This window comes from Prunus avium, chromosome 6, assembly GCF_965620075.1.
Source record: "Prunus avium chromosome 6, drPruAviu1.hap1.1, whole genome shotgun sequence".
In the NCBI taxonomy this organism is placed as follows: Eukaryota; Viridiplantae; Streptophyta; class Magnoliopsida; order Rosales; family Rosaceae; genus Prunus; species Prunus avium.
Genome location: NC_142289.1, coordinates 10775540 through 10798935, shown reverse-complemented (window position 1 = coordinate 10798935; position 23396 = coordinate 10775540). Strand labels below are relative to the sequence as shown.

The 23396-nt window shown below is 37.0% G+C and overlaps 3 protein-coding genes across 3 annotated transcripts; all 3 read right to left on the bottom strand.

The window, feature by feature from the left end:
• Positions 1 to 8978: 8978 nt before the first annotated feature.
• LOC110773135 (putative mannitol dehydrogenase) lies at positions 8979 to 12449 on the bottom strand. Its single transcript, XM_088255433.1, has 5 exons — positions 12243 to 12449; positions 11914 to 12027; positions 9815 to 10328; positions 9550 to 9703; positions 8979 to 9358 (listed from the first exon to the last, which is right to left on the bottom strand). Exons 1-5 carry the CDS (start codon positions 12341 to 12343, stop codon positions 9150 to 9152), a joined length of 1092 nt encoding a protein of 363 aa, XP_088111559.1. The 5' UTR covers positions 12344 to 12449; the 3' UTR covers positions 8979 to 9149.
• Positions 12450 to 15862: 3413 nt separating this feature from the next.
• On the bottom strand, positions 15863 to 17245 carry LOC110747657 (putative mannitol dehydrogenase). The gene is made up of 3 exons (XM_088255652.1): positions 16668 to 17245; positions 16345 to 16498; positions 15863 to 16271 (listed from the first exon to the last, which is right to left on the bottom strand). The coding sequence occupies exons 1-3, from the start codon at positions 17097 to 17099 to the stop codon at positions 16063 to 16065; spliced, it is 795 nt and encodes a 264-aa protein (XP_088111778.1). The 5' UTR covers positions 17100 to 17245; the 3' UTR covers positions 15863 to 16062.
• Positions 17246 to 20020: 2775 nt separating this feature from the next.
• LOC110773136 (8-hydroxygeraniol dehydrogenase) lies at positions 20021 to 22469 on the bottom strand. The gene is made up of 5 exons (XM_088254807.1): positions 22311 to 22469; positions 22083 to 22196; positions 20874 to 21387; positions 20550 to 20703; positions 20021 to 20468 (listed from the first exon to the last, which is right to left on the bottom strand). Exons 1-5 carry the CDS (start codon positions 22406 to 22408, stop codon positions 20260 to 20262), a joined length of 1089 nt encoding a protein of 362 aa, XP_088110933.1. The 5' UTR covers positions 22409 to 22469; the 3' UTR covers positions 20021 to 20259.
• Positions 22470 to 23396: the final 927 nt, after the last annotated feature.

The following is a 23396-nucleotide window of genomic DNA, read 5'->3' as shown; positions in this document are numbered from 1 at the left end:
TTGTCTGAAGAAATTGGTCTAGTTTATTTTGAATCTAAAATATCACACACTGAAGTTGATCTCTTAGTGAGCTACTGGTACCATGGAGTTGATCTCAAGGAGGAGCTGCCATCTTTGTGAAGACTAGTCTTGTTGAGCTACTATGATTTAAATGAGGATTTGTGCAAAGATCAGGGGTGCCATGGAGATGAAGAGCTAGAGGAGCTAGCTATCATTCTCATGAAGACCCAGTTGAGTTGCATCTGAACTTGTTTTCTTATTTTTTATTTTTATTTTTATAAATAAACCGAAGGATTAGATGAGATTAGCTCCTTAGTATTGGTCATCAGATGCACAAACATCCATCACCCTCAAAGAAGGGACCAACACTCCAGAAGCCCCCCGCCCATCCCCTTGATCATAATTTATTAATAAGAAACAAAAAAGAGATACAAGAACAACAGGGGGGGGACCAAACCAAACCATGCAGAAGAGAAAGACAATGACAGAAATGCACAACAACATGCTGACCTAAAAGATCAAAATTCTGAAAGAGTAAACAAAAGAAACTAGGAGAACCGGTAATTAGGCATGCCTAGCTAGTCCCGCTGATAAAAAGGCAAAATAAAAGAAGGTAGAGTATCCCACTAAGTTAAACCAGAGCCCAAAGCACCATGATTTGCCAAAGCATCAGCAGCATGATTACCCTCACAAAAGATATGAGAAATCTTAAATGACATGTGTTGGAGACAATGCAAGCAATTTTGCCAATCAACTCGTAGAAGCCAAGGGACCAAATGTGGAGAGTGAAAGAATTTAGTAACTAACAACGAATCAGTTTCAATCCAAACATTATGTCAAGCATGGAGCCAAGCAAGCTTAATGGCCTTAATGACTGCTAAAACTTCAGCATGAACTGCACTAAGAACATCTAAATTGGCCGAAAATGCCCCAAGAACATGGCCCTGATAATCGCGAAACACACCACCACTACCTGCTTTACCAGAGTCACTTTTACGAGCGCCATCAGTATTAATTTTAACAAAGCCAAAACAAGGTGGATGCCACATAACCTCAACAATTTTGGGATTAGGGCGGGGACGACAGTGCACCCCAATGGAACGAATAGTACATAGATCACGCACCTTATTCGACATATGACCCCTGGCCAAAGGACTAGAGGCACACATATGATTAATAACGGTACAACAAGCAAAAGAAACAGTAAAAACCTTCTCCTCAAACCGCAACTTATTCCTTAAATCCCAAATTAGCCACACAGTAGTTCCGAACATAAGAAGCCACAGATACATGAGCCAAGGGCTAAAATGAGCAGATGGGCTGGAAGAAAGAATAACCGCTAAAGGCCCTGGAGAAAAGTGCAGACAAAAAAAAAAAGACATAGAACTCCATATGGAACAAGTAAAGGGGCACTCATAAAATAAATGTTTAATATTCTCCGAAGCCATCCTGCAAAATAAGCACATAGAAGCAAGGGCAATACCACGCTTTTGAAGAAAATCCTCTGTGAGAAGCCTGCCATGCATAACTTTCCACACTAAAAATGATTTCTGGGGCACAATAAAAGGTTTCCAAATTAACTTACACCAAGGAACCTCGACAAACTTTGGCAGTGTGACCATAAGCATTCTTAGCAGAGAGGGCACCAGATGAGGATGGCGCCCAAACTAACAAATTACCTGCAGCAGGATCATGAAAAGAAGAAATATCCATAATATGCTCACAAATACTTGGAAAGTGCAGAGTGAGGAGAGATGGAAAGTGTCAAACACCATTTACACAATACTGAGAAACCAATTCCTTCATGCACGCCCGTAGAGAAGGGTGAAGACCAAAATAATTAGCCAAAGGTTGACCAATAAAGTTATCTCACTAAAAAGAAGTGCTCCTACCATCTCCAAGAAGAGAGCGAATATTGCTGAGTAAATCTAGCCAAATACGCATGAGGCCGGGCCAAATGGACGATGGGACATAAGTAGAACGAATCTTACCCCCTTGCCAGATCCCGAAGAAGCTGGCAGCCCAAAGAAGAAGACGAAAGCGCATTTCAGCCTTTTTTAAGCAAAAATGCTCGATTTAAAACCACTAGCTGCATAAGGCCAAGACCACCTTCTGCCATAGGAGCACAACATTGACCCCAAGAAACTAGAGGAGCCCCATGTTTGTCAAATGAGCCAAACCAAAGGAACCTGTTAAGGATGATTTTTAAGGTTTTTTTGCCATGAACCTGTTAAATTTATTATTTTTAAGTTTTTCTTTTGGCTGCCCTTGATAATATTGTAATAGGACATGCATTGTAATTACCCAAGCTCAAGTTTAGATTAAGAATAGTTCCTCTAAGTGTTCTTATCTGGCTGCTATCTTATGGAGGATCAATCAAATTGATAAAGGTAATTTGTGCATTTCATCCATTAGAATTCTTAAGATTATGACTAGTCATGTTTTGCATCAGTTGGATTACCAGCTCACTGGTTTCCAACTGGATCCTAACAAACCCTTTTGTCATATTCTACGAATTTTTTGAATTGCCATGTGTACTATTCTGACCTAGGAATTTTTGGGTAAATGTCTATTGATTCCTCATTTGGCAACCGTCACTTTTGAGGTGAGGTTTTGAAAAGGTTTTTTGCTAAATTTTTGTTGTTCTTCTTCTTCCTCAAGAGAAAACCACCATTTTCATCTATGAGTTTTCTAAATTGATTTTCAAATACTGCTATTGAAATATGAAATCTGCATCTAGCTAGAACAAACACATTCTCATATATATCTAGGTCATATTCAAGATTGGTTTCTTCAAGAGTATGATTTCTTGAATAAATTGGTCATTTTTCCTTGAATCCAAATTGTTGGTTTTTGTTCAAGTTTGAGCTGGCTAGCTGGTACCATGGGATGAAAGAGTTGAAGAATGAGCTGTCATTGCCATGAAGGACTAAGCTGCTAGCATTGCTAAGTTGGAGAAGAAGATTGCACAAATGAGGTATAGCTTATCTTCCTAAATAGACCTAGGATTTCTTGAGCTTCCTTGAGTTTCTTTGTAAGAATCTTCTTTGCTTAGTGGATTGCCTAGTTAGTTGATGACCTCCAGTTTTTCCTAGTGGTGGGTTTCTAGGTGAACAATGTTCTAGTTTGCAGTTTGGTTATTTTCTGGGTTTGTGTTCCTGCGGTTGACTAGTCATCATTATATGCTATTTGCTATTTATTTGATTATGATGTATTCACACACTTTCACCATAGTTGTTGCTAGCATAAGGGATGCCTGGATTGACGGGTCCTTATGAGTGCCTAGGTTGTCACTAGTATTCTTCTAGGCTTGCAGGTGTATGTAGATTGTTATGCTCTGTGTGTGTGCTCTTGGTTATGGTTTTCATGACTAGCAGTTGACTAGTCATAATTATATTTGGTCAAGTCTTAAAGTATGTGAATATTGTTGTGTCTGTTTGAATAACATTTAAATTTACCCCTCGTCACCTAAGTACCAATTTTAGAACCAGAGTACGTAGATGGAGTTGCACTAAGGTATAAGTTGCCACTTAGAGAGAGTCTAGGTAATTTGAGGTTGTATGGGTGCCTCTGTAACGATTTCCTTTTTAAACATAGTGGATTGTTTGGTCGGATTATTTATGACTCCTAGTGTTTCTAGGGGTGGGTTTCTGAGTCACCATGTTTGTGTGTTGATGCTTTGTGAATGCTTGGTTTCTGGATCTGCTCATTACAAAGTTGCTATAATACATTGTTATATCATCTTGTTTTATTTGCCTTTGAGTGTTTGGATTAGGTAGTACACACTTAAGTCACCTTATAGTTGTTGTTAGCACTAGGGAGTCTTAATTTGAGGGATCCTTCTAAGTGCCTAGATTGTCACCTAGTTTTCTTAGCTTGCAGGTTGAATTGATTTCTTGTTGTCAAATCTGGTTGTTAGATTTGCATATTTTCTTTGTATATGACTAGTTGAGTTGACTAGTCATACTGTCATATGTTTGTGCAAATTGTCTTAGCTTAGCACAGTCTAATTGGTTTAATTGAATCTGTTCATTGAAATACCAATTTCAAAATGTTATAGAGAGCCCCTAAAATAGCTTTGCATTATTTTTAACTATATTTCAACTAAAAAAAATAAGAAGCATGATTGTAGATGCTCTTAATTACATAAACAAAATATGGCAAGCATATCCTACTTAATCCTCTTAAATCCAAAATGTACCCACATTAAACCAAAGGCATATTTTCCATATACATTGTGAATATACTCAATATACAAAGAAGTTTTACCACTGAAATTAGGGTACCGAAAAAACCTTTGTAAATAAGAGTATCTAACTCCAATTATAAATCCTGATATTTCATTATTTTCCTTTTTTTTTTTATAGTCAAAGTGGACTTTCATTACAAATAAAGCCCAACATAGCAAAGATCCAAAAGGCCCAAAACAAACTAAACCCTAGTTAGCAACTAAAACAAAACAAGAAAATGCAGCCGCCATGACCATCCCTGCAACAAGAGAAGCAACAAGCATACAACTACAAACCAAAGTCAAAACAAAACAACAAAAACTTCCAAACCAACACAACAAGCAAGAACCCCAAATCCACTAGAACAAAGTCTTAAAATTGGTAAAACATAAAACCATGATATCCCCAATAACGAACTCCACTGCGATGCACTTCGCACCCATCAAACCCAAACTCACATCCAAGGGAACAGCAGCAACACATCAGACGAAATTGCAGGCTGAAGCCAGCAGAACCAACAAGAATCAATTTGTGGAAGGTGGTGGTGCGAGCACCCAAGTCGAAACTCTACCAATCTTTCGATTAAGATGCGAACAAGCGTGTTGAGGATGAATAGCTACAAGCTTGGATTGAGGTTTGAACGAGTGAGGAAGGAGAGGAGTAGAGCAAGTGATATGGGCTAGAGTGGTGTGGATCTGGGGGATAAGGACATTGGTCCTCAGATTTTGAGGGCCCTATGCAAAACTTAAACTGGAGCCTTCACACAATATAATATGAAAATACAAAAAAAATAAAAATGCCATGACTTAATGTCATAAAACAATTTTTTTATAACTAAAATTAATCATCAATTAGCATGTAATAACAATCACCAATCAAATTCATAATTTTTTAATATTTTCATTTGATAAAGTTAAATATTATAATGTTCGGTAAAAAAAATAAGAGTTCAAGAGAAAGAAGAAAGCATGAATTTTTTGTTTGTTTTTGTTTTGAGTGGAAGAGTACCTGAAAAAAGAATAAAAATACGAATAGAATGACATCACTGAGACTCAAACTTGGCCCTTGTACCAAGGGATATGCGCTAGAAAACAAGCTCCACCAAATACACTTTTGTTTCACTGTGCTGCACATTGGAGTATATATACAGTTTTTATAGTATTAATATATATAATTTAGTAAAAAAAATTTCGGGGCCCTGTGCAGTGGCGCCACTTGCACCATGTCAGGGCCGCCCCTGTCATGGGGGTGAAAGGGGATGAAAAACCAATATAAGGGTTGGAAATTTATGAGAAATCCAAGGCTAAAGGGGTTGGAGAGAAAAAAGAAAACAAAAACAACATAAAAGAAAGGGCATAAAGCCCTGGACTACTGAGAGACAGAGCTTAGAGAAACACCCATTATGGGTGGGAAATTGCCACCGACTCCCAAAACTGGGAGAGATAAGTGTTCCTGAAACTAACAAAGACTATTCTATTCATACCAGATTTATATTTCATTATTTTCCTGGCCCTTTATTTTTCTCCCATCCTATCATCTCTAATTAGTTTCTTTAAAATCCTAGCTCCAGCATGCCCTCTTCTCTTTCACTCTCCATTTTATGACAAGCTTTTGACATGCAAATGTGCCAAAGATAGTGTAATTGAGAGAGTAGAGAATGTGAAATATTAGAGGTTTTGCAGAGAATGCAATTCAGCTGCTTGCATTACTATCTTGAGGAGATATATACAAATGTAGCTAGCTAACTATTAGTTACAAACAAGATCACAAAGCATGGATTATTTCCAGGATTTGTGTTTCCCTAAAACATGGAAAAGTGTTTCTATAAACATGGAAATGTGGAAGTGTGATAGACAAGCTTTTCCTTGTTTTAGGGAAGTTGTCTATGTCTTGTTTATGTCTTGACTAACAAAATGCATACGAGATATAATAGTATCTGAAAGGGGTTGGAGAGCAGCCTTCATCCTCTGACTGAAACTGATGATTATCGAAGCCATGGAACAAATACGGAAACAAACGTTGAAGATAGCCAAAGGATGGATGTCCTAGGCGATGATGCCAGAGCCAAATCTGATGTTGATTGCGAGCTTGTGAGCTGGAACCATGAGTATGAGCTGCCCTTGGTGGTGAAGAGACCGTCAAGGATTACAACCCCCCTCTTCGTTTACCATGCCCAATCGTCACGTGAGTTGTGAGGTCCTGAAAAATACAATGGGAAGGATAGAATGTGGCATAACAATTATGTGAGTCAAGCAATTTTCCAACAGACAGCAAATTGCAATTTATGGAGGGAATAAGTAGTGTATGAGATAAAGATAAGGAAGGGGAAAGTGATATAGTTCCTTCTCCAGCAACATTAGAAGGAACTCCATTGACACTAGTGATGTAAGGATGACGAGACTTAAAAGATAATGTGGAAAACATAGTAGAGTCAAAAGTCATATGATCAGTGGCACCTGTGTCAATTATCCATGTAGTGGGTCGTGTACCTGATTCGGCATCGGAGAGTAGGGTGGAAGATGGAGAAGCATCGGTAGTTATAACACACACTGCCTTGGGTGTTTTGTTGCGAGACTTGAGAGCATCCCTAGCCAACTTCTCATGAGTAATTTGAGAGTAGTCATGATAGGACCGGAGTGGTGGAGTTGTGGAGTCGATCTTGGTGGAGTCGATCTTAGAGGTGTCGGCCGTGGAGTTGATTGAGTTGTTGGTGTCACCCATGAGGTAAATAGATTAAGAGATGTAGAGAAAGAAATAGCTTAGAACTTCAGCAATCAAGAGCACAAATAAGACTTGTGATCAAGATCAATTTTGAGGCAAGGCAAAGTATGAGATAAGAATAATATAACAGCAAATTATGGGCAAGGATAGGTAGAGTTTAGGCAAGAACAAGGTTATGAAGAGGCAACCAAAATCGATTGCTCTGATACCATGCCAAAGATAGTGTAATTGAGAGAGTAGAGAATGTGAAATATTAGAGGTTTTGCAGAGAATGCAATTCAGCTGCTTGTATTACTATCTTGAGGAGATATATACAAATGTAGCTAGCTAACTATTAGTTACAAACAAGATCACAAAGTATGGATTATTTCCAGGATTTGTGTTTCCCTAAAACATGGAAATGTAAACATGGAAAATTGTTTCTATAAACATGGAAATGTGTAAGTGTGATAGACAAGCTTTTCCTTGTTTTAGGGAAGTTGTCTATGTCTTGTTTATGTCTTGACTAACAAAATGCATACGAGATATAATAGTATCTGAAAGGGGTTGGAGAGCAGCCTTCATCCTCTGACTGCTGGTGGAATAGACTTGAACTAAAGACTCCATCACACCCATATCACAGCCGAAAGCACCTCAAATAGTGGATGCCTACATATCCAGGATTTGGTGCTCGTTCTCCGTCCAGAGATGATCAGAACCGGGTTAGCTTATCTTGATTGACTATATTGGTGCTGCTGAATTTCGGCAGATGTACGCTTGGGAAAAATGAAAGATATATATATTCTAGGCTTATTTACTGTAGCACCCCCTGAAACTTCGGTCAAATCTCACTTAACCCCCCCAAAGTTAAAATGGCCCACTTAACCCCCTTGATCGTGGTTTTGTGTTCCACTCAACCCCCCACCGTCAAGTCAGTCAAAAACTCTGTTAAAAATGCTGATGTGGCACAAATGGGACCCACAAATTTGTTGAATTGAATGCCACGTAGGTGCCATGTGTAAAATAAAATAAAAAGAAAGATTTTCTGTTAAATAATATTTTTGTTAAAGATTGTCTATTAATAATAATATTTTATATCTTTACCAAAAAAAATATATATATTTTAAACAAACCCAAAAAAAAAAAAAAAAATTCCAATCCCCTCCTCCTTGCCCAGGTTGCGCATTGATTTACCCCCATCCCCAAACATGCCCCAATCATCCTTCCTCCTCCCTCTGCAACCAACAACCAACCTACCATCATCCATAACCACCCAAACCAACCACAAGCCATGCCCCATCATCCTTCCCTCTTCAACAACCAACCATCCCATCACTATCATCCATAACAAGCCATACCCACTGCTAAAAAAAAAAAAGGAAAGGTGAAGATGGTGGGTTGCGGGGGCCAAAAAGCTTAATGATGAAGATGGTGGCGTGGCCTTGGTCCTTAAGGGTTGGATATGGTATTGCAGTTGAGTTGAGTCTGTGATAGATCTAGGATGGCACTAATTTGGAGAGAGAGAGAGAGAGAGAGAGAGAGAGAGGTTGTCTTGGATTGGGGAGATGAATAAATAAATAAATATATATATATATAAGGTTGGCTAGGTACGAAGGGAGAGGGTGAAGGGAGAGGGAGGAGATCTGTTGGCCATGGTGGAAGGATATGGAGAAGACGGTGTTACTGGTTTTTTTTAATTTCCTATTAATTTTTTCTTTTGTTATTTTGTATTTTTTTTGTTATTTTTCGTTTATTATTAATAGTTGAGTTAAGGTTTTTTTTTTTATAATCTTAATTTTATAATTTTTTTTTTATACATGGCACCTACGTGGCATTCAATTCAACAAATTTGTGGGTCCCATTCGTGCCACGTCGGCATTTTTAACAGAGTTTTTGACTGACATGACGATGAGGGGTTAAGTGAAACACAAAACCATGGAAGGGGGTTAAGTGGGCCATTTTAACTTTGGGGGGGTTAAGTGAGATTTGACCGAAGTTTCAGGGGGTGCTACAGTAAATAAGCCTATATTCTACAATGATTTAGCGTTTAATATTTTATTCGAGATATATTTTATACAAGGAAATCGATAGTTGACAATGTTTCAGATCAAATACTGACAAAATAAAGAAGGCAATATTCCATAAAGGATTTAGCCCAGCTAATTATTCGCATTAATTCAGTAATATACCATTCCGTTTAATTGTCTCCTTACGAAGTCTTCAAGGCTTGGTAGTAGCCAAAGTGTTTCCAATGTCAATCACAAATCGGTATCTAACGTCATTTTTCGCGAGACGATCCAACGCTGTATTCATATAATCCATTGAGATAAGCTCAATTTCTGCTGTTATGTTGTGTTTTGCTGCGAAATCAATCATCTCCTGAGTTTCCTTTGTCCCTCCAAATCCACTACCCGCCACTATCTTCCTTCCTGCACTCACATGTTGGTAATAGTTTTAATAAGAAATTAATAAGAAAAATTGTCTTTACAGATTATGTGGAATATCATGTGCTTATATTGATCATGTTGATTTTTGTTGAAACATGTCGCCCAAATTTACAATTCAACAAGAAAACATTATCCTACACGTCAAATTACATATCCTGGGGTTTTATGCTTACCCGAGATTAATGGAAACACAGGCAACTCTGGTGGCTTTTCCGGTGCACCCACCAGAATAAGCTTCCCATGTGACTTCAAAAGGCCAATCAGGGGAACAATGGGATGCACAGCAGAAACTGTGTCAATGATGCCATCAAATGTGCCCATGGCAGCCTGCAATTGAAACCCAAAATATATATGTACCGAACAATTACAATTAATTAAAGATCCTAAACAATACCAAAACATATATATTACAAATAGGCTAGAAAAATGATTGTTAACCTGAATTTGATCCTGGTCACGGCTAACTAAAAACGCATCAGCACCCAAATGGTTCAAAGCTTCATCTTTCTTGCTAGGGGAGGTACTAATAACAGTCACCTTTGCCCCAAGTGCCTTGGCAAATTTCACTCCAACATGACCAAGCCCGCCAAGGCCTACAATGCCAACATGCTTCCCAGGTTCTCCTAACCCAAAATATTTCAAGGGGCTATAGACTGTGATCCCAGCACAAAGCAGAGGTGCCCCAGCATCCAGTGGCATGTTCTCAGGGAAACGTACAATGTAACGCTCACTGGCAACCATGGTGTCTGAGTAGCCTCCATAAGTTACTGTTCCGTCGTGGTAAATGGCGCCGTAGGTAAATATCATTTTGGGGCAGTAATTTTCAAGGTGGTTGTTGCAATTCTCACATGAATCGCAAGCACCAACCATCGCACCTACGCCCACTTTTTCTCCCACTTTTACTTTCTTCACCTTGCTTCCCACTTCTGTCACTTCACCCACAATCTCGTGCCTGCATGCAGTTATCCGTATTAAATTTCTTTTCTTTTTGTGTTGTTTTGCGTTTTTCACTTATCCTGGAGATCACAAGAGTTTACATGCTTTTAATCCATGCTGTCGTAGATGCTAATCTTATAAAAAAATGTATATGTTTTCGGAGTTCTTAGTAAAATAGCCCAAAACAAATCTGTTCTCTAAGGCCTCGTTTGGTTCATGGAAAAGGAGACTTGGGGATGGGAAATCAATTGTTTTCCCATGTTTGGTAAGTCCAGGCATGGGAAATCGTTGTCTGGCCAATGGGAAAGTAAGGGGGAGAGTGAAGCCATCCTCCCAACTTGGGTTTTGTTTTCCCTTCTCATAGGAAAGTTTGGGAAAATGAGCCAATATTAAATAAACATTTTTCATGACCATTTTGTCCCTATTAACAATTTAGAATTACAATATATCATTAAATGCATTCTTTTTTTATTTGATTTAATATGGATATAATTGAAAATTTATACAAACTTTGTTTTCCATTCCTACTCAAAACAAACATGGGAAAGGAGATAAAGTTATATTTCCCGGTTACTCTCCTAGCATTACCAAATGTGGGAAATGAATCTTCCATTTCCCATCTCTTGAGAAATGACATGGGAAATGATTTCCCCTCAAATTCGTTCCGTGAACCAAACGGGGTCTAAGGAAAATGTTAGGGAGACCAACTTGTGTACCATGGGCTCCACCTCTATTAGAAAGATGGTATACAAGTTGGACTTTAAAGATGGTCTTCCTAATATGACCCATTCTCTAAAATAGATAGTGCAAATATGTCATATGACGTTCCCATCTCCATCCCCCTTAATTTTTTTTTTTCCATTTCCTCCTTCATATCCGCAATATTAAAATCAAGAATTCATCATTCCCACTTTCGTTGGGGAATGGATTCCTCGCCCCACCTCGTAATAAAAATACCAAGAAGAAAATAATTTTTGAAGGCGAAAAAAACACAAAAATTATAAACTATGTTATACTAGAGCAAGATGCAATACAAAAAATTTTGTTTTAGACTTACATTTTTTTATGTATTATTTAATTCAATATATTTCATATGTGGAATATAAAATTTGGTGGAAGTCCTGGGACACAACTAGAAACCACTTAATAATATATTCATATGAAATATAAGTAATAATATATACATATATGTATAAATCCTAAACTGAGTGAGTTTGGGTTGGATATTAGAATACCATCCCCGTCCCTTCCCTTCCGGCATACCCAAAAATCTCCTCATACTCAATTTTTATCCTTCGTACGTAGGAGACCCCTTTCTTCTTTTTGTTATTCTGAAATTCCATATCTTTGTAAGACGCAACCCACTTTGAAGGAAAATGAGAAGGGGGAAACACCGTAAAATAAATATCAAGTTATGAAGAACATTCGTGCCAATGAGTTTGAACTCAAGTGGAATTCGAAGGATGTTTTAAGTTCTAGGTTCAAGTGTAAACAATGACGGAGAGCCTCACCTAAAAATTTAAAAAATAAAAAAACTGTGTAAACCAAAAAATAAAAAATAAAAGTGAAGAGAAGATAATCAAAGTTTATGTTATACTTACCCAGGAACTAGAGGGTATATAGAGAAGCCCCAATCATTCTTGATGCTGTGAAGGTCAGAGTGGCATATGCCACAGAACAACACCTTAAACCGCACGTCCTCATCACCTGTTGCCCTGCATATATATATGTATCATTTCAATATTGTGAATGATGATTGAAAAGGGCCTTTATTTACAGACTAGTAGTCCCAAGTTCGAACTCCCATGGCACTGTGGTAGTGTGTGTATGAAACCCTCTTCTCTATACTTTAGATTATCGCTTGTACTAAAAAAAAGAATCTGAAAAATAAAGCCCCCTTTTGTTTCGCAATTTGAAAACAAGTTATCACCTTCTGGAGAAGTTAAAGGGAGAGAGATGCCCCGATGTGCTGTCTCTGGCAGCCCAGCCAAATGCTTTAACAGGATGTTCTTGTTCTGGTGCCTTTGCCATTTTTGTTGCACATCTACAGAGAAAAAAATAAGGAGAGTTACTTGACTATTAAGGTGGAGACTTGATTTGCTTACGAATTATCACTAAAAGCTTTGGTACGTATAAATAGTGAGAAAGAGGGGCTGTCCACTTGTCTGGGTGACCTGTTTAACAAGTACAACGTAAGAGCAGGAAATTTCCAATACATAATATACGGTAGCTGCATGTTATACCAACATCATGCATAGTTTAGTTTAAAGAAAAGAATGGTTGGAAGCCAAAAAAAAACCCTAATAACTTCAATTATCTATATAAGTAAAGGAAAGAGTCCAACAACAACAAAAAAACAGTAAAGGAAAGAGAAGACTATTTATTATTTGGGATTTTTGTAGAAATGTCACATGAACTTATGCCTCAGTTTCAATTTGTCACCTTAAAAAGAAATTTAGAGGAAATGTCATCTTAATTTTTCAAAATCCATGATTTATCATCCAACTTTAATACCATCCATTTATAAGGGTATTTTAGTCTTTTCATTTTCAAAAATAAAAATAAAAAATACACCTCTCTCCCTTTCTCCCCCACCCCAACACCACCGCCTCCAACTCATTGCACTGGACCCCCCCCCCCCCCCTCTCTCTCTCTCTCTCTCTCTGAGCATGGAAATAGAAAAATAACAAAAATAAAAAGAAAAAGAAGAAGAAAAAGATGGATTCTATTTGGGTGGGCCGAGGGTATTTGTGTGTGGAGGGGGGTATGTGTTTCATAGTAGATAGAGGAGTAAGAGGTTGTGAAGAGGGAAGGGGGAATGGATTTCAAGGTGGATGGGGTTGGTTGGAGCCGCTAGTGGCGCACATGGGATGTGGGAACGTGAGATTTTTTTTTTTTCAATTTTAATTGTTTAAAAGATATAAAAAAGAAATTAAGAATGGAAAATTGGATGAAGTCAGATGATAAATCATGGATTTTGAAAAATTAAGATGACATTTCTCTTAAATTTTTCTTTAAAGTGACAAATTGGAATTGAGTTATAAGTTCAAGTGACATTTCTACAAAATTTCCTCATTCTTTAGATAATTACTTTTGAAACTATATCTTTAGAATTCCAAAAATACACTAAAACTAAAAGTTGGGTTCGTTTGGTTTTCCTTCTCTAGAAACCACTTTTACTCATAAGTGCTTCTTGCAAAAATATTTTTATTATAAAAATGTTGAAATTTTCATATATAAGAAATCCAAAAGCACTTGGTAGTCCTTCCAGCACATGTCATGTGTTTCTCCACAAAGTGCTTCTATAATCTATAAGCACTTCTAAATTTTTTTGTCAAACGTTGTCAAAAACCCTTTTGGTTGTCATAAAGGCTTTCCAAGAGCACTCCCAAATAAGCCTATGTTACTTTGCATAACAACATATTACCCTTATAGCTCATGTCCAATGGTCGAACCCTCTCCCCCAATACCACTCATACAAAAATAAAATAAAATAAAAATAGCGACATTCTACCTGCCCTTGTGGTACCAAGTCCTGTTGGTCCGGGGTTCAATGAAGGTCGGCACTTCATTATTCACTACAAGACCCAAAATGACAAAGTGTCTATTCATATTTCTTTTGACCATACCATCCATTCCCATTTTTTTATTTTTTTAAAAACAAGACTATAGCGATTATAATAAAACATCAGACGAGTCACGACCGGGCATAAATAATTCAATAATATATCGTTCAACGTTCCTAAATATACAACTGTATATAAAAGATATTGTATTGAACAATAGAAGTTGCGATAATATTTTCTTAAATAATAGTTTTGGGTGTCTGACCAACAAAAAAAAAGTAGTTTTTGAGTGCGTAAGTCGTACAGTTTTGTGGTATTTTTTGAAGTGGTTGGTGTACTTAAAAAGGACCTCTTGGTGGAGGATGTTTTACGCTATATATTTCTTCATCTTTGGCTGACTAAGCCCAATTACTTCATTTACCCAAAAAAGAAAAAAAAAATTTACTTCAAACCGAAGAATAACCATCACACAACTTTAAATTGATTGGAGAAAGGACAAGCCGCTTGTAAAACGTTAAGAGCATCCATAATGTACTCCCTAAATCACCTATTGAAACAAATTTTAGGGAAGAATTGAAAAAATACAACTCCAACCATGTTCCCTATCCACCTCCTAAAATAAGGAGACCTCTAGGAGCTCCTAAATCTGAGGAGAGAGAAATAACTCATAGTGACTCCCTATAATTTAATGTTGCTTTGTTCTATGCATATTTTAAACTTTTAATTAATACTAACTATAATATATATATATATAGAGATGGACCAATTATATTGAATCAAATAATAATTATAGTATTTATAACTCCCTAAACTAGGGAGTATGATTGGAGTTCAAATTTTATAAAGAGCTCCTAAAATAGCTTTTGTATGTTTTTAGTTTTATTTTAACTAAAAAATAGAGAGCATGATTGTAGACGCTCTAACATCATCTACTTTATATGACCAACAACAGATTTTTGCCAAACATGACGAAATTGGTATCATGTTAAAATGTTTAGTTTCCATATGGGCCCATTATATAATTGAAATTATCAACAATTTGTGAGAAGCTGGGCCTAAAAAATGGGGCATGCACAATGGGCTTGACATAATAGTACTCCTATTTTTTTTTTTTCTTTGCCAAAATTAGGAAGGGGTAGAAGGACACTCACACACACTGCCAAGGTGTGTCAGAGTCCGGTTTACTTGTTACCAAAGTTCCTGTGCCCCCTTATTTTCTTGCTAGTTTCGTGACATGTGGCAAGCCACTTAACACCACTTAACTCTGTTAACTCTTTTTACTTCTTTTTACAGTTTTTTTTTTTTGGTTGCTTTTTTTCCCTGTTTTACCCCTTTCTCTTTTCTCTGGTTTCCCTCTCCCCCTCTCTCCTTCGTCTCCCCTCCTCTCCTTCCTTTTTTGTTCTCTTTTCCACATATTCAAATTTTATATGTTTTTTTATATAAAAAAGTTCGAGCCTTTTCAGTTTAACCCCACACGTATATAAACAAAGGTTTTGTCTGGGTTTGGATTTGCAGTTCTTCGAATACAAATCTGAGCCAGTGATTGGGGGTAAATTTCTAGGGTTTTGAATTGATCTGAGGCGGTGCATGGCGAACGGTACGGATTCTGAGGAGTTTGTGGTGATGTCTAAGGTCCGGAGAAAAAGAAAAACAAAGCAAAAGAAAAAAAAAAAGAGAAAGAAAAAACGTGGAGGTGGAGATCTGGAAAAGAGAACAAAAAAGGAAGGAGAGGAGGGGAGACGAAGGAGAGAGGGGGAGGGAACCAGAGAAGAGAGAAAGGGGCAGAACAGGGAGAAAAAGCAAAAAAAATAATAATAATAAGAAGCAAAAAGAGCTAACAGAGTTAAGTGGTGTTAAGTGGCTTGCCACATGTCACGAAACTAGCAGGGAAACAGGGGGCATATGAACTTTGGTAACAGGTAAACCGGACTCGGTGTGTCATGGGGTTCAAACCCGAAAAAGAAAACAAAACTCAGATTACGAATAAGTGAAGGTCGTTTGGTTATGAACTTAATTATGATGTTATACCCAGCCAACGTGACTATTTTTACAATCAATTAGTGTTTTGGCACTTAAGTTCTTATTTGAGATATCAAATTAAACACAGACGAAACAAACTGTGCAATGCATAACTCCAAGCACTTGGATTGGATGATGAATCTTCATTCTTCTCCTGCCTAGTCTTCAAGACTTGGTAGCAGCCAAGGTGTTCCCAACATCGATTACAAATCGGTATTTAACATCGTTCTTAGCAAGACGCTCCATTGCTGTATTCACATACTCCATTGAAATTACTTCAATCTCTGCCGTTATGTTGTGTTTTGCGGCGAAATCAATCATCTCCTGTGTCTCCTTCATGCCTCCAATTCCACTACCCGCCAACACCTTCCTTCCTATGTTCACATTTTGATTTTAGGTTATAGAGTGTCTAGATCAAAATAATTGAGAAGATACATATATGCTTACCCATGATTAAAGGAAACACAGGGAGCTCAAGTGGCTTTTCTGGTGCACCTACTAGAATAAGCTTCCCATGAGACTTCAAAAGACCAATCAATGGCACAATGGGATGAACAGCAGACACTGTGTCAATGATGCCATCCAATGTGCCCATGGCAGCCTGCAATTGAAAACCACAATATATAGGATTAGGCATATAAATTTATGCATATAATATATTCCTAAATCCTCTGATTAAATACATTAATGAAAATTAATCCGATCTCTCAAAGTTAAAAGCAGGAAGAACAACAAAGGGAAACATATCATAAATGGCTAGAAAATTTAACCTGCATTTGGTCCTGGTCGCTGCTAACCAAGAATGAATGAGCACCAAGTTGATTCAAAGCTTCATCTTTCTTGCTAGGGGAAGTACTAATCACAGTCACTTTTTCCCCAAGTGCCTTTGCAAATTTGACTCCCACATGCCCCAGCCCACCAAGCCCTACGATGCCAACATGCTTGCCTGGCTCTGCCAAGCCAAAATATTTCAAGGGACTATAAACTGTGATCCCAGCACAGAGTAGAGGAGCACCAGCATCCAGTGGCATGTTCTCAGGGAAACGCACGATGTAGCGCTCGTTGGCGGCCATCGAATCTGAGTAGCCTCCATATGTGAGTGTTCCATCAGTGTAAACGGAATTGTAGGTAAGTAACATTTTGGCGCAGTAGTTTTCAAGGTCGTTGTTGCAGTTGTCGCAGGCATGGCAAGCACCAACCATACAACCCACACCAACTTTATCTCCCACTTTCACTTTCTTCACTTTGCTTCCCACTTCTGTCACTTCCCCAACAATCTCGTGCCTGCAAATTAGCCAATTTAAATTCCAATGGGGTATGGTAATACTCGTACTGCATTGAAAAAACGAAACTACAAATGGATCTCACTTCCCAAACTACCCTTATATACACCCCAAATTGAAAAAATAAGAAATAAAAGAGATTTTCTATTTAAACCCCACAATTTTCTTTGTTCTCAGCAGATAAAAAACATAAACAAATAGAACCCCAAACCCAAAATTTAATACTTTCTAGAGAAAGAGAACAGCTTTACCTCTCTTCAAGAACTGTAACTGGAATTCCAACACTTGGGTATTGTTGAGTTGACAATCAACAAGCCTTTCCATCAACTCCCACGCATATTTAAAGAGGTAGGCTCGTTAATGTTCTACGTCTTTAAAAGATAAGAGTAATCTGGCATAGGATGTAGAGGAGTTTGTATTTTTCTAAAACTTAATATGAAGAGTGGTGGGGTGTGTGGGGTGTCTGTATAGATGTATTACGGTTAATTATTAAGTTGGATGATCTTTTTTGTCTTTTTACACAATAATAAAACTTACAACTTAATGATTTAAGTATTGGGGTGAACAAAGAGAAGTGATGGTTTAAATAAAAAATCTCTAAAGAGATGAATGTTTGGAAGCCAAAACAAAAAACAAAACCCTAGTAACTTCAATTATCTATATAAGTAATGGAAAGAGTCCAACAACAAAAAAACAGTAAAGAGAAGACTATTTATTCTTTTGATAATTACTTTTGAAATTATATCTTTAGAATTCCAAAAAACTCACTAAAACTACAAGTTGGGTTCGTTTGGTTTTTCTTTTGTAGGAAACACTTTTGCTCATAAGTGCTTATAACAAAAACGATTTTATTATAAAAACGTTGAAATTTTCATATAGGCTTATTATCACAAAAGGTCCCTAAGGTTTACGAAACTATCAGATTGCATCCTTAATGTTTTTTTGTGTCACTCGTGGTCCTCAAGGTTAGTATGTATAATCACAAATGGTCCCTGCCGTTAGGTTCCGTCAAAAACTCCGTTAGTTTGCTGACGTGACATATATACATATCACAAAACATCCCTAAGGTTTACACATCTATCACAAATGGTCCTTGCGAAATTTTTTAATTTTTTAATTTAAAATTCATAAAATTTTGGTTTTCTTTTTTATATTATTTAAAAATATATATTGTATTTTAAATACATATGACACTATATTTTTGAAGATGTGGGCTCCACATATATGGCACACCAACAAACTAATGAAGTTTTTTTAAAAATAATTTAAAATTCATAAAATTTAAAAATGAAAAAACCATTTATATAAGGATTTTAACCTTAAGGACCATTTATAATCCCTAAACCCTTGGTTTTTTTCATTTTTAAATTTTATGAATTTAAATTATTTTTTAAAAACTCCATTAGTTTGTTGATGTGGCATCTATGTGGAGCCCACATCTAAAATAATATAGTGTCATGTGTATTTAAAATACAATATATATTTTAAAATAATTTAAAAAATAAAACCAAAATTTTATGAATTTTAAATTTAAAAAATTAAAAAAATTTGCAGGGACCATTTGTAATAGGTGTGTAAACCTCAGGGATGTTTTGTGATATATATATATATATATATATATATATATATATATATATATATATATATATATATATATATATATATATATATATATATATATATATATATGCCACATTAGCAAACTAACGGAGTTTTTGACGGAATCTAACGGCAGGGACCATTTGTGATCATACATACTAACCTTGAAGACCACTAATGACACAAAAAAACATTAAGGATGAAATCTGATAGTTTCGTAAACCTTAGGGACCTTTTGTGATAATAAGCCTTTCATATATAAGAAATTCAGAAGCACTTGGTAGTGATTTTCCATAAGGTGCTTCTATGACTTATAAGCACTTTTAAAAAATTTTGTCAAACACTATCAAAAACGCTTTTGGTTGTCATAAAGCCTTTTCAGAAACACTCCCAAACAAGCCCATATTATTTTGGATAACAACATTTTACCCTTATAGCTCATGTCCAGTGTTCGAACCCTCTCACCCAATACCACTCATATAAAAATAAAATAAAAATAGCGACATTCTACCTGCCCTTGTGGTACCAAGTCCTGTTGGTCCGGGGTTCAATGAAGCCTCGGTACTTCATTATTCTCTACAAGACCCAAAATGACAAAAGTGTCCATTCAGATTATTTTTTTTTAATTTAAAAAAAGAAGACTATAGCGATTATAATAAAACATTAGACGTGTCGCGACCTGGCTGAAATAATTCAATAATATGTATTGAAAAAGATATTATATTGAACAATGTAAGTTGCAATAATACTTGCTTAAATAATAGTTTTCGGTGTCCGGCCAACAAAAAAATAAGTAGTTTTGAGTGCGTATGTCGTACAGTTGTTTGGTATTTTTTTAAGTGGTTGGTGGTGTAGTTAAAAAGGACCTTTTGGTGACGCTATACCTAAAATAGAAAAATAGAAAGAAAAAAATTTACTTCAAACAGAAAAATAACCATCACACAACTTTAAATTGATTGGAGAAAGGACAAGCCGCCTGTAAAACGTTAACATCATCTACTTATACGACCAACAACAGACTTTTGCCAAACAGCAGGACGAAATTGGTATCATGTTAAAATGTTTAGTTTCCATATGGGCCATGATAAAAATGAAACGATCAAAATGAATAATGGGGCATGCACAATGGGCTTGACATAATAGCACTCCTTTATATATATATATATATATATATATTTATTCTTTGCCAAAATTAGGAAGGGATAGAGGTTTATTCACACATACTGTCAAAGCGTGTCATGGGGTTCGAACCCGAAAAAAAAAATTACAAAACTCAGATTACGAATAAGTGATGGTCGTTTGGTTATGAACTTAACTATGATGTTATCACCAGCCAACGTGACTGTTTTTACAATCAATTAATGTTTTGGCATTTGAGTTCTTATTTGAGATATCAAATTAAACACTGACGAAACAAACCCTGCAATGCATAACTCCAAGCACTTGGATGATGAATTTTCATTCTTCTCCTGCCTAGTCTTCAAGACTTGGTGGCAGCCAAGGTGTTCCCAACATCGATTACAAATCGGTATCTAACATCGTTCTTAGCAAGACGCTCCATCGCTGTATTCACATACTCCATTGAAATTACCTCAATCTCTGCCGTTATGTTGTGTTTTGCGGCGAAATCAATCATCTCTTGTGTCTCCTTCATGCCTCCAATTCCACTACCCGCCAACACCTTCCTTCCTATATTCACATTTTGATTTTAGGTTCTAGAGTGTCTAGATCAAAATAATTGAGAAGATACACACATACATATGTGCTTACCCACGATTAAAGGAAACACAGGGAGCTCAAGTGGCTTTTCTGGTGCACCTACTAGAATAAGCTTCCCATGAGACTTCAAAAGACCAATCAATGGCACAATGGGATGCACAGCAGACACTGTGTCAATGATGCCATCCAATGTGCCCATGGCAGCCTGCAATTGAAAAACCCAATATATAGGATTAGGCATATAAATTTATGCACATACTATATTCCTAAATCCTCTAATTAAATACATTAATGAAAATTAATCCGATCTCTCAAACTTAAAAGCAGGAAGAACAACAATGGGAAACATATCATAGACTAGCTAGAAAATTTAACCTGCATTTGGTCCTGGTCGCTGCTAACCAAGAATGAATGAGCACCAAGTTGATTCAAAGCTTCATCTTTCTTGCTAGGGGAAGTACTAATCACAGTCACTTTTGCCCCAAGTGCCTTTGCAAATTTGACTCCCACATGCCCCAGCCCACCAAGCCCTACAATGCCAACATGCTTACCTGGCTCTGCCAAGCCAAAATATTTCAAGGGACTATAAACTGTGATCCCAGCACAGAGTAGAGGAGCACCAGCATCCAGTGGCATGTTCTCAGGGAAACGCACGATGTAGCGCTCGTTGGCGACCATCGAATCTGAGTAGCCTCCATATGTGAGTGTTCCATCGGTGTAAACTGAACTGTAGGTAAGTATTAATTTGGGGCAGTAGTTTTCAAGGTCGTTGTTGCAGTTGTCGCAGGCATGGCAAGCACCAACCATACAACCCACACCAACTTTATCTCCCACTTTCACTTTCTTCACTTTGCTTCCCACTTCTGTCACTTCCCCAACAATCTCGTGCCTGCAAATTAGGCAATTTAAATTCCAATAGGGTATGGTAATACTCGCACTGCATTGAAAAAACGAAACTACAAATGGATTTCACTGCAAAATAAAGAGTAATTATGGTGGGAGATTAACGTCGTCAAGTCATAATATTTGTCCATAGATTCCCGGAGACTATATGATTTTTTTTCTTCATGTACTACATATATCTCTACAAAAGTAGGAATTGCTAATTCTGATCACCTCTACTTTTCTGACTAAAATTATACAAAAGTATCCAAATGCCCAACTACTTAGAAAAAGTGGGTGTAGCTAAACGATCCTATTACAAAGAAAAAGGTGTTAAAATTCACTCTCAATCTTGTCGTTTCCACTAAGCCAAATATTGGTACTGGTTCAAATGTATATATTCCTGTTCAGCATCTCCTGGGATGAGGCGAAAGGGTAGTCAAACTTTATTTGCCTTGTCAAATTAGCAATTTCATGCTCAAAGGAAATAGACAAAATATACACTTTCTCCAACAAGGTAATGCTTCATACTTCAACAAGGTAATGACAGTTGGGCCTACCCATATTAACTTACTGAAAATTAAATTATTATTATTTTAGATAGAGGAGAAGAAAAATAGATATTAGGGATGAACACAGAAGAAAAATAAAAGAAAATTCAAAAGGAGGATAATAAAAAGTAGTTTGATGGTTTATACGTACCCCGGAACCATAGGGTACACAGAGAAGCCCCAGTCATTCTTGACGCTGTGAAGGTCGGAGTGGCATATCCCACAATACAACACCTTAAACCTCACATCCTCGTCGCCTGTTGCTCTGTGTATATATATATATATCGACAGAAATTATGGAACTACTTAATGTGGAAAAACAAATTGGGGAAAAACAATATAAATTAAAAATCTGAAAATAAATTAAATGAATATTTACCTTCTGGAGAAGTTAAAGGGAGAGAGATGCCCGGATGTGTCTCTGGCAGCCCAGCCAAAGGCCTTCACAGGATGCTCTTCTTCTGGGGCCTTTCCCATTTTTGACGCACAGACAAAGTATGTTTTTTGTTTTTTTTTCGGTCTGAACAGACAAAGTATGTTGAGTGATCATGAAAAGCTTCAAGTTTGGATATAAATAGACTGAAAAGTGGGTGGTAGGGCCCGCAGGCATAATAGTGTTTCCACTTCTTTTCTTTTTTGGTCAATAGTATTTTCACTTTGGTTGGGTGAAGTGATTAGCAAAATATTTACACGTGTCCTTTCGAGTTGTTCCGAGTCCTCTCTTTTCTTTTCTTTTTTTTCTATTTCCAAAAGTTTTTTTTTTTTTTGATGAAATGGGGGGGTAAAACCCCAAAAAACAGCTACAAATTAGCAATAGAACCCTGACGAGGGCGAGAGACCCCTAAGAGGTCATCAACCAAAACATCATTAGCCCACGCAGGAGCATTATCAAAATAACAAATGCCTAAGTCAAGGTTGTAGCTCCACCTAGCAAGGCAGTCAGCAAGGCAATTCCTTTCCCTATAGATATGATGTAATTGATAATTCTCAAATTGCCTTAGAAGAGTGCAGCAATCTTGCAACAAGCCAGCAAGTGGGTGGAACCGAGATACATCAGTTTGATGGATAAGTTGTACACCAAGAGCTGAGTCCATTTCAATGATGAGCCTATTGATGCCTTTATCCAGAGCCATTTTAAGACCAAAAAACAAGCCCCACAGTTCAGCTTCAATTATTTGGCCCTTTCCCAAGTTCACCGCAAACCCCTTAATCCATTCTCCAGCACAGCCACGAAGAATACCACCAGCACCAATATTCCCAGAGTTTAGTTTGCAAGAACCATCCACATTGAGTTTAACCACTCCAATACCAGGAAATTCCCAAGCCAAAAAAATCTGAATTTTCTCCCCAGCTATATCACCACCAAAAGGAACCTTACTCCATCCAGAGATAGCATATAAGAGGATTTGCCAGGTGTTAGAAGGAGCAGCCTCATCAACATTGAAGATAGATTGGTTTCTCCATT